The sequence below is a fragment of the Euwallacea similis genome, chromosome 6 (assembly GCF_039881205.1).
Source record: "Euwallacea similis isolate ESF13 chromosome 6, ESF131.1, whole genome shotgun sequence".
NCBI lineage: Eukaryota > Metazoa > Arthropoda > Insecta > Coleoptera > Curculionidae > Euwallacea > Euwallacea similis.
In genome coordinates, this window is record NC_089614.1 from 3,017,343 (window position 1) to 3,033,748 (window position 16,406).

Below are 16,406 nucleotides of genomic sequence, written 5' to 3' on the forward strand. Positions count from 1 at the left end.
TTGCCAGTTCAACATAACATCATGTCTCCATAAATAAAACCACAATAATTTTTAACTTTTTAAATTTTAAAACAGGTATAATTTATCAACACTTTCCATCAAGGATATACACATAAAAGGGATTTACAATGAAATTAATCTTAAATAATTGCGTTCTATGCACACTTCGATTTCGTCATTGGTAAACTAGGTTTAAAACTTACCTGCATGGTATAAAAATACTTATTACCTAGAGCAGATTAATTTAATCATCCTAGTTGGTAACGGAGTATAAAAATTATTCTAGAAAACTCTTAAAAAATGAGATAAGTACAAAGTCTTTTGATGAGGTAATATAAGGAATCATTTGAATATAAAATAAATTGGCTACAGCCACAAAAACGCAATAATTTGGCACATGGTTTTTAGCATTATTAGGCAGCTTAAAAATTTGTAAACTATACCTCGATTTGTGAAGGTGAGTTTAAAGTTAGGGAACTCTTACCAGCAAGTAAAGAAGCTTCAAGAATGAACCTTTTTTTAATTTTGCATTTTTCCGATATATCAGTTGGCCAGTGAAAATATGGCGCGCCAGCGTTTTTATTTGATAAACTAAAACTTATTTGCAAAACCGCCTGAAATATCGGAGCAAAGTATTATAAGCGTTGATAACTACAGAACATACATAAAATCAGATCCACAATTGACGTGCGTACCAAGAGTTTATTAAAAACTTATGAAGGAAAAAATGGCATTTTACTGCTTTCCTGGAAAATAAATATAATTCTTGATGTGTCTGTTCGGTTTTAAAAAAGCTCTTTTGACATTTAATAACGCATCGTTTCCGAGTAAAAAAATAAAAACAATTTTAATACACCCGTTAAAATAACCTAAACGAATATTTGTTATGTAAATTTGAAACTAATGATTTTCTTTTATGACAATGCAGGCTCTAGCTATGACTTTTTATTGAAATCATTAATCCCAAATTTTGTATTGAAATGAAAATTAATTTACGATAAGTTAGCGACTTAGATTAAAGCGATTTTTATTTTTTAGCCGAGACTCGTGCAAACCTATTTAGGTTTCGTTTCTAGAATTAAACATAGAATTCAAAGTTTTTTATTTCCTGAAAATGCAGTGGCGTACTATTCTTTCTTCAGCAACATTCAATGACCTACTCTTAATTAAGCTCCCTGTAGCTACCAAAATCTACAAAATTTTAACTCCATTTTTCATTATATTGATATTTCGAAAAAGTGCCAAAGGAAAAAAATGCTTATTTTATAAAGTCACTAGAAATAGTTCAACAACTTTAAAATCGCCAAGTATAAGTACAACATTGTTACAAACTAAAAGTTTAATTCGGGGTAGGTATCGTTATCTGACATTTTTAAAGAACCAGTTTTAAACTATACTGAGTGATATGATGTATTATATATCTCTTCTAGCTACAACTTTGAAGTCTGACTTAAAACATAGATCTTAATTTTCAATGAACCCTGTTTAACTTATTTGGCGACATTTATATGAAATCCAAACTCGCCCAAATCAAATATAAAAAGGTATTCAAATGTCCATTACTGTTTTGTTCTCCTTTAGTTGTCAGTTTTGATGAACAAATAGATATGGAAGATCAAGATTTATCACCTAGAGCAATAGAAAATAATTCGGCTTTACTAGACGACATAAATCTACTATCGCATTTCATGACAAAACGACAATTCTCATAAAAAAACTTCGATGACTCTGAAAGCTAAAATACGTTCCGCTTTCTACGCACATAACCCTGCAAAGTAGACTATATAACATTAATCTTTCTGTACAATTTATATTTAAAAAAAGTTTTGAACACCATCGCTAGACCCAGTACTGGTTTCTTCGCAGCATAATGCTTTTTGAAGCTTGATCCGAAGAATTGTCAACACTACTCCAGTCATCTGGAAGTTCGTCGGTAACTCCGTACGGATATCCAGCGTGAGGAGAGGGTGAATCAAATTCTGTAATCCCCAATGGGGTTACTTTACATTGAGGAGGAGCAGCAGGAGGAGGAGCCAGGCTCAAAGATTTCACTGGAGATTGAAGCAATCTATCTGGTGGCCTCGGTAACGGTGCCAGAGGTAAATCTTCTTTGTGGCTGGTATCCCGTTCTATTCCTTTACATTTAATAATGATTACAATGACGATGGTGGTTACAACAATGGCTAATACGATGGTCACTGGAAAATTAAGAAACAACAATGAGCGCCACACCTTCACAAGCAACTAAGAAAAAGAAATCAATGCCTACCTATCGCGTACATACCTATAAGGACGTAATCTCTAGCCATATTGGGAGTGGTAAGTAGAACGTCACCCTCATGTCCCTCAGGATCACTTGGTTCCGGCAGTACCGTCAATATCTCACTATCTTCGGGAGTAACTATAACTTTCAACTCACCCTGGGCTGGTTGAAAGATACTGGCCGAAAGTGTAAACAGAATTTTGTCACTAAGACCTTTTTGAGGGACCTCAACGTCCTTCACGTCTAAGTGTATCAAGCCACCTTGAATTTCTTCATGGGTAAAGCTCTTTACTAAAGTGTCTAAGACGTGTCTCTTTTCCCCAGAACTCCGAATAATCTTTCTTATTTGACAAAAAGGCGGTAGATAATTCACCGTATATCTCGGATTGCTTCCGGTAAATTTAGCTAGAGAAGTGGCATCCAAGTAATTTGTGCTTAGCTTTATGATCTTGCCAGCTCTTACTAGACAGTCATGAATCTGCATGAAGGGTTTCACATCGACATGGAGCTCCACATCATGCTTAAAAGTGACATTTCCCACTACAATTTGACCCGTCAATGTGAAACTATCGTTTGAAGTAGTGGTATCCAACTGTAAATACATCATGTGATTTTTAAGTAAATCACCGTGACTAAACATTGTAGTCTGATTGTTTTCTTTAAAAATGACGCCGTGGTTTGGCCCCTTAGAAACAACATAAATTATCTTGCTGACATCAGTATTGGTGTCCACAAATATATTCTGTGCATTTAAAAACCCAACGTTAGTGCCCTGCCTCACTTGAATTGGAAGTCCAGGTTTTATAGTAATACTCACGGGAATCACTACGATATTAAAGAAAGTGAACTCAGGTTTAAATTTTTCATCCCAAATTCTCAAGTGAAATGAATCCTTTAGGATTGCACTTTCATGTGTGTAAACCAGTCGGTTTTGATCAACATCTGCTTGGGTGAAATGGTTCACTGGTTCCAAATTCGGCATTAGCAACAATGTCCCGCTAGATGGCCCATTGACCAAGTCATATTTGATATCTTTGGAAGGAGTATCTGCATCTTCAGTGCACAACTCTTCTCTCGTAATTGTATGATTTTCTCCTTGGACAACTGTAAAACTCGGTGCGGGGGTTACAAGTCGAAAAGGTTGGTCGTTTACTGGATTAACAGTAATATTCGCGGTTAAGTTGCAGAGCATGATATAACCCGGCACCAAGTACAGGGAGAATCTCACTTCATCAAAGACCGTATCTGAATTGTCATGCTCATAAAAAACTTGTCCAGATTCTAATTGTTGCTGAGTGAAAGTCATGAGTCCACTATTTCTGTCGTTCTGCAAAAACACTCGGCCATGTCTTGGATTTTCCGCCGAGACATGAATGACAGGAGATCTAAATCCTGCGTGCATTTCCAAAAACATCACCACTTCTGTGAGATTCAAATGGATGCTGGTCATTCCTCCTTCATCGACTACTATTTTAGGAATTTGCACATATGAATCCAACCCACCAGAAGACACTGATATGTCTATTCGAAATACCTGTGCGAAATAGAAAAAGCAAATCTACAACCAAGCCACGTAAGAATATTTGTAAAACGTACCTCATTTTCTAAAACTGATGCTAAGTAAGCTCTGACGTTGAATACAAAAGAATCATTGGCATATAAGTCTGAAAATGGACGTAAATGTTCGTAGTAAATCGTTCCATTGTCAATGTCCTCTTGAGTAAAATTCGACACAAGGCTATTATACTCCCGCGTCTCCGACTTCATCATCAACCTTCCTAACGTGGGAGCTCTAACTATTTCATACAAAATTCTCCTGCCATCAGAATTTTTGGCCAGCAAATTTTCGTTTGTTATTACTTTTTTTTGTAACGGAAATATATATAGTGGTTTGTTAGTGAAAAGTTTCATCTGTAATTTTTTAGTTCTAATTTCGAACAAGTAGTCTTTTGTTGTGTGTAGCCCATCGCTCACATTGAAGATAAACCTTGCCCTTGAGCCATCTGAAACATTACCATAAGTTCAATTAATGAAGTCTGTTATAACGTGTTGTACGCACTGTGATGCTTGAATATAACTAGACCCTTATCAACAGCTTCTTGTGTGAAGTAATTTAAGGGTGTTTTATCGTCGGTAATTAAGGAAACGTTGCCCCACCAACAACTCTGGACATGGTATTTTAAAGTCTCTTTAGGTCTATCTTCATCAATGGTAGCTATAGAAGGATCAACAAATTATAAGGGAAAATTTACCTTAAGCAGCGTTCTCACTAATTCAGTTAGAATGAAGAGGAAAATGAATGCTTGTTGTTCTCACGTGTCCATTTTTATCTATCAATTTCATAAAATGAATCATTTTACTAATGTCTCTTTAATTATCCCACAAAACATCTATTTATTCATTACGCCACGTAAAAATAATTCTAAGAGGCAATACATTGCACCTTTCGTTTTAAAAGCAAAAACATTCAAATTCTTTTTAAGATTGGTTTTCCTATATTGGTCAGTCAAATCAAACAAAAGTTTTCCTTTTCACTTTAACTAAATGTATAGATTGACTGATTAATATGATTGAAAATGCCTTCCCACGTTCAATATGCGTTCAGTTTAACTAAACTTATATTAATTGAGTGAGACTGATTAGTGAGATACAAAATCGATAAATTCATGAAATTGAAAAGCTTACTGATTTTAATTGATAAATAAAAATTGACAGGAAAATCAAAACATTCATTTTCCTTCGATGAAAATATGATTCGGCGAGATTGACCCTACATTATTTTCAGTGATTCAGGTAGACTAAAAAGAAAACTAAATGCTTTGGTTCTCCCGTGTCGATATTTACTGATTAGTTGAGACCAATCGACTTTTCAGTGATTCAGTTAAACTGAACATATGTGTTCTCACATTGAATGTGAGAACACATTTTCAATCGTACTAACCAGTCAATCTATGCTTTCATTTAAAGTACTATAAAAAGAAAGGCTAATTTTGTCCATATTGGCAAAATAATCTTGAAACGTAATGTTCGAATTTGCATGTTTTTATTTTTAGTGCGTCGACTGCTGAAAAATTTTTAAAACCTTCCAATAAAAATAACATGATATTTTTCGAAAATATCTAAGAAAGAATAGAATTAAACCAATTATAACTATAGATAGGCTAGAAATTGCGTCGTTACAAGATAAATCAATAAACGGAGTTATTTTTTGATATGTTCAAAATTTAGCTTATCACAAAATTTTGTGACTACGTTTTATAGTTTTTTAATAACAGGTATTAAGTGGAACTTGAAAATTCACTTTAAGAGCCCACATTACTCATGTTCTAATAAATTGGCCGAGAAAGCTTTGGGTGTTGCCAAAAATTTAGTTAATAAGTTTTGAGAAGAGGGTAGCGATATATTCGAAACACTTTTGCATTATCGGAAAACATTATTATGAAAAAACATTATTTTATTATAACCCGAATGTCAAGTTTAATATCTAAGACGTGAAGGGAGTAAGTTTTCTCAACCACGGTCTACATACGATTTTTTCACTACCAGATTTAACTTGATTTTAGAAAATAACAATAGTTTCTCAAGTTAAGCATAAATTAAGTAAGGAACAGAAAACGGCAACGTGTCTTGAATCATCATCATACATCGACGGTGACGTTAATTTTACACTAATTTCCATGATAACCATAAATAAAGCAATAATGACAACAATGTAAGCGATTAGCTTTTTAGGTAAATATTAACCATATACGTGTCATTATTAATATCTCATTCAAGTATTTTAGAAAGAAAGGCGAGAAAACATACTTCATTTATTAAATACAGTCAATAATGGAGTCTTTTAAAGTCATTAGTCATAAAAACTTATTATAATACAGGTACTGAAAGCCCTCTGCAATTTAAGGTAGGCGATAACGTGTCATTGTTGAATCACTGTTCAAATTTGCAAAATAAAGCTAAGGTTGTGGGCAACAATCTAGTCTAATATTTTATCTGGTTTGCAATTGTAAAAACATCGTTCACAGAAACCCTATAAATTTGCGCCTTTTTGTAATCAATTCGTTGCACGCAATTTTTTGCTTGATACTGATTTGGATTTGAATGGACAAACCGCTGATTATAGTAGCACGTTATAGCGAAGATAACGATTAAAACAAAAATGTTCAATGTTTTTGCATAAATCGTGCTAAGTACAGTCTAGACTCCACAGTTGTAACTAGTTCTGGTTAGCGTGTCTTGTTAGGCGTTCAAAAAAATTAGACTTATTATGATTTTAATATTTTTAAATGAATTCATAATTTAGTAAATTTAAAGACGAAGCATTTATTATGTAGGTAGCTGTTGTTTTCAGTACGTTGTATACATAATCAGACCTATCTGATCATACTACACGTGAAATGGTGGTACCGGGAGAATTTTGTGTGATAATTGTTCTTTAATTGTCTAATGAAACACACATAAATAATGCAAAAACCTATATAAAAACTAGGCGCTAATTTATATTTTTCGTATTATCTTTTGTATCTGATATTTTTTAAGAAAGATATAACGTTAGGATTTCTACGTGTATTAAGGAACATAATTGCGGAAAAAGGAAATATTCGAATATTTCGCAAACAATATAAAATTGGGGTACAATATTAACCCAAAATAATCTTACTATGGTTAATTATAGGGATCTTTTTAAAATAATTAATTGCAAGAAAATGATCAAACTAACTAATTAGAACTAAGCTTTATACTGACTTACTCTTACCTAACATGGTATTAGTAATAACACCAGTCCCCCCTTCCCACATTTGCAATCCAGTATTATTGACGAGCTTCGGAACATGGTCATTAACAGGAAGCACTGTCACCCTGAGAACAGCAGGTTCGCTCTTTTTATCGCCTATATGCGCAATAAAGGTAGCATGGTCCTTTAGATGCTCGCTACCATCATGCATATATTCAACAGTACCACTTGTCAGGTTGTTCGAAGTAAATGATTTCGATTTGGAACATTGCTTGTAAATTTGGATGCAACCGTGTCTGAAATTTTCCTGAATCTTAAAAGTCATGGGCATCGCGCGGTAGTACTCAGTTCCCACATATAGATTTACAGGAGACAACTGAATTGAGCCGCCTTCGTTGACCGTAATTTCATTGGTTCCCACATACCAATGCTCGGGAACAATGATAACGTCCAGTCGGACAGTGTTCAACCATACTAAACCATTGGTTACATTGAAAACTATCGTATCTCTGGACTGGTTCACACCAGCTTGAATATAAAGTACTCGATTTTCATTTATCAGATCTTGAGAAAATGAGGCCACATTGAGAATTTCACTCCCATTCTTTGACTCAGATAAGATGGTGAGATAACCATACTGAGGACTTTCACTTATATGATAAATTATTGTAGAAGCGGCGACGTGGGCTTGAGTTATCTGAAAAAAAGAAAATCTACTTCGAATCTAAAACCTATAGAGAAATTTGTTCTTACCTCAATATTATCTCTAGTAATAAGAGCACTAGTAGACTCCTCTACGGTTAATTTCTTGAGCCTCTTCAATAGCAAAGGCTCCCAATACGACGAAGGCAAAATAAGCACTCCAATTTGGGCGACATTTACAGCATCCTTGCATCGTATTTTTAGCCCCACTTCGTCTGCAGTACCGGAAGTTACGTCATTTTGGTACTTTACATGTCCTAAATTTACGTCTTCTTGTGTAAAATGTTTTAATATCTTGTTTTTGACGTCGACAAGTCTTCCGAATGCTAAACCTCCGGATACCTCATAAAAGACTGTGGAGTCTGTAGTGTGGAGATTGGTGAAGTAACATAGATGTTCTGGGGTGATTATAGCTGACTTGCTAGTCTCTACAATAAGCCTTTTGTTCACTTCGATGTGTATGAAGGGGCCTGAGGCCTGAATTTCTAGAATGCCGTTAACATGAAATTGACCATCTGTGACCCATAGCCGGACTTTTGCATATTCTGGACCTTTGTGACTAAAAAGAATTAACTTCTGATCCAAATCCTCTTGGGTAAATTCAGTGATATTCTTGGACAAGTCTTTTATATTAAATAGCTGTCCATTGGGGATTTCGCGGCAAGTGTATATGATTCCAGAGGGTTGAGTTCCAATGTCCAAATCAATATATTTCAAATCTTTGTCAGTTAATAATTTATCACCTCCAACAACTACTTGAAACACTTTATCAATCAATCTCACAGGACTATGGTCATTTTTGAGGTGGACGTTGACTTGAAGTTGGCCTACATATTGGAAAGTTTCATCGGTATTTGAAAGGGCCATAAATTTAAAACTATCTTGTTCGGTTTCCGAGCCGTCGTGAATGTAAAAAATCAAATTGTCGTTAAGTTCTTGAACTGAAAATGATCGGGTATTATTCCGAATTCTGTCACCGTTAACTGTTTGTAGCATGCCGTGTTGTGGAGGCGATGTAACGTTGAATATTAAATCCGAGACGAAATTGGCGTTTATGTAAAGATGAGCTCGATCAATTAGGGCTGACATACCTTCTTCGACGTCTAGTTGCTTTATGTTTACTTGAACTTTGAATTTGTCCTCGTTTGAGGGGTAATATTTTAGAGTTAAGTTGGCAGTATTATTACCACAGCCAGGAGATTTTACTGATAAGAGTACAATATCAGTTACATCAGAAAATGCCTTCTGATGGAGTCGGTATCGTATGTTTTCCGATAAAACATCTTCTTGGGTGAAATTCTCGTAACACTTGATTTTATATTTAGACACGGCAGAGAACAAATAACCGTATTGAGGATATTTCATGATCTCATATATAACAGAAGCTGACGATTTTGTAGGTCTAGTTTCAAACCATAAAGATTTTGTGGTCACTGGAGCTTCCCAAACGCTGTTTAGTTCTAAAACTTTTGAAGATACCTGATGCAATTTACATTCAACAAAAGTTAATCGAAACGTATACAATTGTGTTTTATTCAATGCCGTTCTAAATTGGAATTCATCGAATTGTGGTTCCCCTAGGTAATGTCTATAGCGTACTTTATGCTGCTTAAGATCGGTGCTGGAAAAAACATCAGTGGCCTCCCACATACTCAAACTCTTTGTTGGCTCCCAGATATTGGGGCTTCTATCCACTTCAACCTCGCCAAATGAGGGTTTCTTAATTATTTTAAATAACACGTTGTAATCAGAGTTAGGCACATTAGAAGTGTAGCTTAAGTTATAGGGGGTTATTATTTGGTACGTTTGATGCAACAGCTGTAGACCCGTATTTTTGTCCAACCTCCAAACTTGAGGAGTAACTGAGACGCGCACCTTGTATACAGGACTCACTTCCACGCCATCAGAAACTTCGAGACAGACGTAAGAGTCAGCTGAGGTTGGGCTGGTATGAACGAATATGATCTTTTTTTTGTTAACGTCTTCTTGGGTGAAAGAGTCCACTTTTGCGCCCAATTTACGCAAGTGTTCAAAGTACCCTATGTCAGACTCTATAACTCGGTAAACTAGTTCTGATGGATTATTATCCGGGTCTTCGGTTTTGAAGAGATCTGGAGTTATTACTTTCTTCGCCCCCTAAAATTGTAACATAAACTAAAAATACTAGAAATGAGGCTAACTTCTTTTAATGCTGTAAGCTTAAGGAAAATTTTCCGCTAGTGGTGTAACCAAAACATTATCTACTTTTTAATACATGCCTACTTTTCTTATACGCAAAAATGCTATTAGCGTCAAATAATACACAGCCGTGGAAATTAAACAGAAAGAAATGTATTTCTAAAACTTACCTGTTGGAATTTAGCACTGAAATGCCATCAAAATCAAAAGTTAGCATTTCCAAAATCATTAAAACCTTAGGCATGTGGAGGTTAAAATAATAAAATAATATAGGCAAGGCTTTATTCAATCATCAGCATGCTAAATCCGAAACTTCCATTACCTGAACCACTCTTAAAACTCTTGTCTCAGAAGTGTCAAATACAGGAGCATCATTTTTTGGCACAATATTTACAACCATTCCAAATCTAAACAATTTCATTTCAAATGTCAATTGTAGATCAAAAACGTACCTACTGGGTACTCACCTGAAATTGCCTTGTAAATATACAGGCAGCGTAAAAGTATCGGCAGCCGCAAATGCCACAGCTAAAGCTATGCTATCTCGTCTTTCCTCTGAACCATCATGGACGTAATGCACTTTATCTCTGGCTACATCTAAAAGCGAGAAGTTCTGTTTCTGAGGCCAACCATCCACTGTGACGGCCCCACGATCCGGGCCTTGCTGAACTGAGAAGGTTACACCTCCATCCTGTATACCATATTTCTTGTAATCGAGAACGAGGTGGAGATTTGTGGTTGTTATTATTTCGCTGCCTCCTTCCAAAACCTCCAAGGGCTCGACACTTAAAAGTTCCAGTTCAGTAGCCAAGCTCGAAGCTCTTGAATATACTGAGTATCCCTCAGTATAATTTCGTTGCAAACAGTCAGTCTCAAGGCTATTTCGGCAAATGCATTGGAAGGAATCTAGGCCGCGTTGAAGACATTTGGCATCTGATTGACACGGATGACGTAAACATGGATAATTCCAAACACATCCTGGCAGCAAACCGTCCGAGGACTACAATATGTCCAGATATTAATTTTCCAAATTAAGCAATACGATATAGTTTACCTGCACGTCTGGTAATCCCCGTTTGACTTCTACAATATAAAGATTGCGGATACAACCCTTGAATCCTAAATCACAGGCTACTCCGCAACCTTTTTGGGTCGCTCTAAATTTCTTGCTAGCTTCTAAACCCCCTATATATGAAATTTCTGACAGTTGAACCAAAGAGGCGTGAAGGTTTCTGCCGAACTCTACATGATCATTCATCGAAAGCTCTATAGTTGTTGATGATAGACGGAAGCTAACCTAATGAACATTACTAATTAGATAGAATCCTTACAAGCTGTCTTAATACGCACCTGATTCCATTTACCATCCGCTACTGTTTTGTGAGGTAAAGAAAGTTTAACAGATCTCTCGTTCAATTTAACAGTTGCGCTCAAAGTAAAGTTAGAAATTTCTAGTAACAAAAAATCTTGTTTGGCCGTTCCAGGATTGTAAAATATTAAGCCATCGCCCATCTAAAATTGATGGATAAATCTCATTAAAAACGTTTGGACATTTAACCGAAACAAACCAATGTCTTTATATCCAACTTTAAGCTAAAATCTTTAAACTTGGTCTTTTGAGGCATTATTAAAAAGGCATCGTCCTCAACAAAACTTATAGGGTGCTCCACTGAGGCCTCGAATTCAGCCGCACAGTTCCAAGTGATGGCTTCTACGATCGCCTGAGACTGCCGTTGTCTGGCAGTCTCAAGCACTGCTAGATCATTATATTTCAGCTAAAATTAAATGTTTCCATAGCATTGGTAATATTCAAGGTCTTATTAACTTATACCCCGGAGATGCATCCTCTAAATGTTTTGATATGTCCAAAAAATAAGTCGGAATTATTTTTGTTTCGATGGTCCCCCACGAACAACCCATAATGAATATTTAATTCAAAATGTTTTCCTGGGATCTTTGCGCTGTAAATAAAAGTGTCTGACGTAAAAAATATCCCCTCTTTATCTCCTTGTCTGCAGTAAACTTCAATTTTATTGGCAAATAAAATAACAATTTCAGGGGGAATTTATATCCCCTTAGATCTAGAATTATTTCCCTTGGCGTCAAATATTAAAAAAAAAAGATAAATATATGCCAGCTAAATCTGGATATAAATCTGGATTTTAAGTTAAAATGCCTGCTTTTATCCTACGCTTATCCCTCAGATTTAGTGATTTACTAAAATAGTCCTCTATAGGAAGTAAATTGTGATCCTCTATTTAATAGGCACGAAGATAAACTATAGATACGTAGAAATAAACTACGGGCATGTAGGAATAAACTACGGACCTGTGAAAAACAAACTACGGGAATGTGATAAATAACTACCTGCACGTAGAACTTAGCTACGAACACGTAAAAAGTTATCTGGGGGCACGGAAAATATAAACTACGAGCTCGTAGAAATAAACCATGGGCAAGTAAATAAATAAACATATACTATCTATGCATCTCTATGATGTTGACAGACAATTTTTTCAAATGATTCAGTATTCATATATGTACTTATAAATGCACTTAAGAAACTTTAGAACACGTCTTTTCTCCTATCTTATCTCTCCTAAAATTCTAAAATAGAAAGTCAATAAAATAAAATTTTTAATTAGTTCAGGTTAGTTCAGGTTCAAGTTACGTTTTCTTCTGATAGACTTGCAAACAACCTATTTTACCACTAACGAATTTAGTAAATATTGATTTACTCTCATCACTGGAAACGTAAGAATCAATTTGATTGCTACTTACTGGATTTTTCGAGCTTTATCAATGACCATGGACAAATTCCCCTCTCTTCTTGTAATTGTAACATCATGCCATTTGAAATCATTTAGTTTGGTTGATACATGCGATATGAGCTCAGCTTCTCCAGACCCCAGGTTGACAACCACTCGTACTCTGCCATTTTCCAGATCAACCTTACAATAATCAGTTACTCCAGCTACTAATAGGATCAATGTATCTGCGAGTCGAGTCTTGAACTTGAACGTTATTTCAAAGGACGTTTTTATTTCTTCAAAAGGGATTGAAATGTAACTATTTCCATAGAATGAAGCTGGAAAATACAATGCCTTGTAAGTTACCGTTGTTGTTATAGAGGGAAACTATTATAGTAATTAAAGAAAAATAATTAATGAAATTATATCTAAATATGAAAAAAATTCACTGTTATAAACCCCTTCAGTCGATAATAAATATATCCCCAAAAAATTACATTAAAAGCGTATTCCATTGGTAAAATGACTCCATACACATTTCTCCATAAATAAAATAATGAAAAATTGAAATAAATTTAAAGAAGATGTATCTCATACATTATTAGGATCAATTGGAAGCTGCTGAAGAATTATTATTATTATTATTATTATTAGAAAGAGCCATCTATCCTTATAATATATTGACGATGATGCCACTACCGCTGGAGGCATACCAGCCTCAGTAGGAAAGGAGGATGAACAGATCATATATCTGCCTCTTATGGAGACGAGAAAATTTTTACCATAAATAAAAAGCCCCAAGTTGGACAGCCCACAAAATCTTTCCACTGCACTAAGAGTGCACTAATAATAAGAAAATGCTGCCCCAGTGCCACATAAATTAAACCAATGCAATGTACGCCAAAATAAATGGTTAAATATTTGCTCACTCCCCCAAAATTCAAGTTCATCTGTATACGTTAGGGTTAGTCGTATATGTTAATCTGAAATTCCATTCTCAGTTGAATTCGAAATTTTGACAGATAAACTGCGGAATATTTGTTAAATTCTAGATTTAAACCCCACGTTAAAAGTAGGGAATACAACTGGGAGTTAGAATCATTTGAGGGAGGAGACACAGTACCGCTATCATATCTGATATGAGTTTTACATTGACGAGTTTACCTTTTGATAGTTGCTGGTGAATACCATGCTTCATTGTGCTTTCACTCTATTAACTCTTATGATTTAATGTTTGTGTGTAATTTAAATGGATATCATAAAACTGACAAAAATTCAATCCAAAATTCAATTTTTGAAATATTTATATACAGTATGTCCCTAAATGGGGTTGCCAGAGGAAGAAATTTCTTATTTTTCATTTTATGAAGAAATGTATTCTTCTTGAAAAATTTTTCTTGTTTCAAAGCGGTTGAATCAGTTCTCACCATTTCAATTTTCCTTTTTTTACAGAGAGAAATCGAAAAATAGGGCCATTTAATTAAAAATTTTTCTAAGTCCCAAAAAATTAATTCCCGTTTTCATGGCAACCGTAATCAAGACTTTTATTTATTAAATATTGATTAGAATAATTCAACCAAAATGATGAAACTGCAAATAAACATTTCACTCAATCTATTCACCACCTTCTTGATCGCACAGAACAAGTCTGCGACACAGTTCACTATAACTTCTTCGAACCTCTTCGAATGGTAAAAACGTCGCAGCATTTTTTACGCTCTCCTTCCAAATGTTCTGCATTCGGAGGAAAATCATTCCCATAAACTCTTTGTCTTAAACGGCTTTAAAGGTAAAAATCTGCCATAGTCAAATCACGGCTCCCCGATGGCCATAAAACGGGACCGTTTCGACCGATCCAATTCTTTCCAAATTGCAGATTTAACCATTCCACTATGATTCATGTATAATGGGCAGGAGAATCGCCTTGTGGAAAGTAACACCTTGCACGATCATTAATGGGTAGATCGTCCAACTTTTCGTTTAAAAAATGTTATAACATATATTCGTGTGTTGATTAACCGAATTAAAAAAAAAATTGTCCAATTTGCCATAAAATAAAAAAAAAAAGAAGAAAAAGCAAATAAACAAAACTACAAAATTGGAAAAGCTTTATATGCTTATGACCAGGTGTGTGTATTCTGTCATACTAATTTTTCCCTGGATATATAGGTTCAGTAAAACCTCAAGTAATCTACTTGTCTTTACAGGAGCTTTGTATTAAATGGGGTGATGCCATGTACATATGTACAAATATATAATGTAATAAATTATATTCTAACTGTAATATATTCTAAAAAAATTATATGAAACATTTAAAATTCTTGTGTCGTCGTCCGTGCCTGCATAATTATATAAAAATTAACAAATAAAGGAATTATAGGATATCCTGATCATTCAAGTTTCCAATTAGCCAACACATGTGCTTTTCCCATTACCTAGGATAATGATGTATAGTTGGTGCATACCTAAGGATTATTATTTTTTATTCTACATATCCTCAAATGAAGAAAAAAAACTGCTGATATTTTAATTAAGCAAATTAATCAGCATTAAATCCATATACCTATATATGGAAAATAGAAAGTCTGCAAAGACCCTACATTTTCTTGGCGCAGGAATACAGAAACCGAGAGACATGTCACCTATTTCTAAGAATAATAATAAATTCTTTAAAAATAAACTTAACATAACACCTACCATGTTCTGCTTTGAGTAGTATTGGAAATACCTGGATAAGCAAGGCAACTAAGGATAATCCAGATCTCATCTCGGCGAGAAATCTCTTGTCTACACTCACATTTTTACTATCCACACAAATTTGCAAAAATAGATTAAAAAGCCGTCACCCTTCATAGCTTAGATTGAATACTAAACTGGATTTGGACCTGTATCTGGAATGACTGAGAAAGTGTATGCCTGTGTACATAAAACACTGCAGAGCAACCCGAAATGACTGGAAACACTGTTGCCAAACTTTCTGTACCAGAAACAATCCAGATTTGAACACAATCCAAGATATCATAAATTTAAACACCAACATCGATTATAAATATGTAGTTACATTTTTTCCTAATCATATTAATTACCTTTGTTTTTGCTTTAAGTTTTAACTAAAAAAAATTGATTCGTCCTTCCACGTTAATCATAGGTGGCTGTATCTTCAACGCGTATATTCAAAGAAATTAATAAGAGTAGATTTGGCAACGATGTTAGAAGGTCATCACTCCGATGATTTTTAAAAACGATATCAGTACAGCCATCAGGGCCTTACGTGTTTTTCAATGGAGTTTCATTTGTCATTACGTTTTTTTGCTGATACCTAATTATCATAATTCTTCAAAACTATTTGAGCAGGCCATGGTAACACAGCGATAACCTAATGGTAATTGAAATAATTCATTCGGAGCACAAAGTGCTCCAGCACTGTAACATTTGCGTTATGAAAATGCTTATTCATATGATTAATTTTTTATCCCATAAAAAATCGTTATTTCAAAGGATCCTGATCTTTTAAGTGACTTTACGGTAAAAAGAGCTTCTTTAAATTTCTTTAGTTGTGCCGGGATATCTACAAGGTCTCATGTAAGAAAACACCAACACATATTTTATGACTTTTATTTTGTAATGGCAACAAGCCCTTTGCAGAAATTTTAAATCCAAGTAACGATGTTTATCGTATTTAAGTGGTTTTATCGGGTCTTTATCGATCAAGCATTGATTGTTGTTTCTTGTCTTGTGGACTATAGTCACAACAATTAAGTATTCAAATTCATGGAAT

At 34.7% G+C, this 16,406-nt stretch overlaps 1 protein-coding gene across 1 annotated transcript; it reads right to left on the reverse strand.

Moving 5' to 3' along the window:
- Positions 1 to 45: 45 nt before the first annotated feature.
- Positions 46 to 15,596, reverse strand: kon (chondroitin sulfate proteoglycan 4-like protein). The gene is made up of 14 exons (XM_066391366.1): positions 15,326 to 15,596; positions 12,660 to 12,966; positions 11,710 to 11,839; positions 11,447 to 11,653; positions 11,229 to 11,390; positions 10,933 to 11,175; positions 10,346 to 10,878; positions 10,201 to 10,285; positions 7,752 to 9,836; positions 7,020 to 7,695; positions 4,323 to 4,478; positions 3,860 to 4,266; positions 2,285 to 3,797; positions 46 to 2,198 (listed from the first exon to the last, which is right to left on the reverse strand). The coding sequence occupies exons 1-14, from the start codon at positions 15,393 to 15,395 to the stop codon at positions 1,840 to 1,842; spliced, it is 6,933 nt and encodes a 2,310-aa protein (XP_066247463.1). The 5' UTR covers positions 15,396 to 15,596; the 3' UTR covers positions 46 to 1,839.
- Between the last annotated feature and the right edge of the window lie 810 nt (positions 15,597 to 16,406).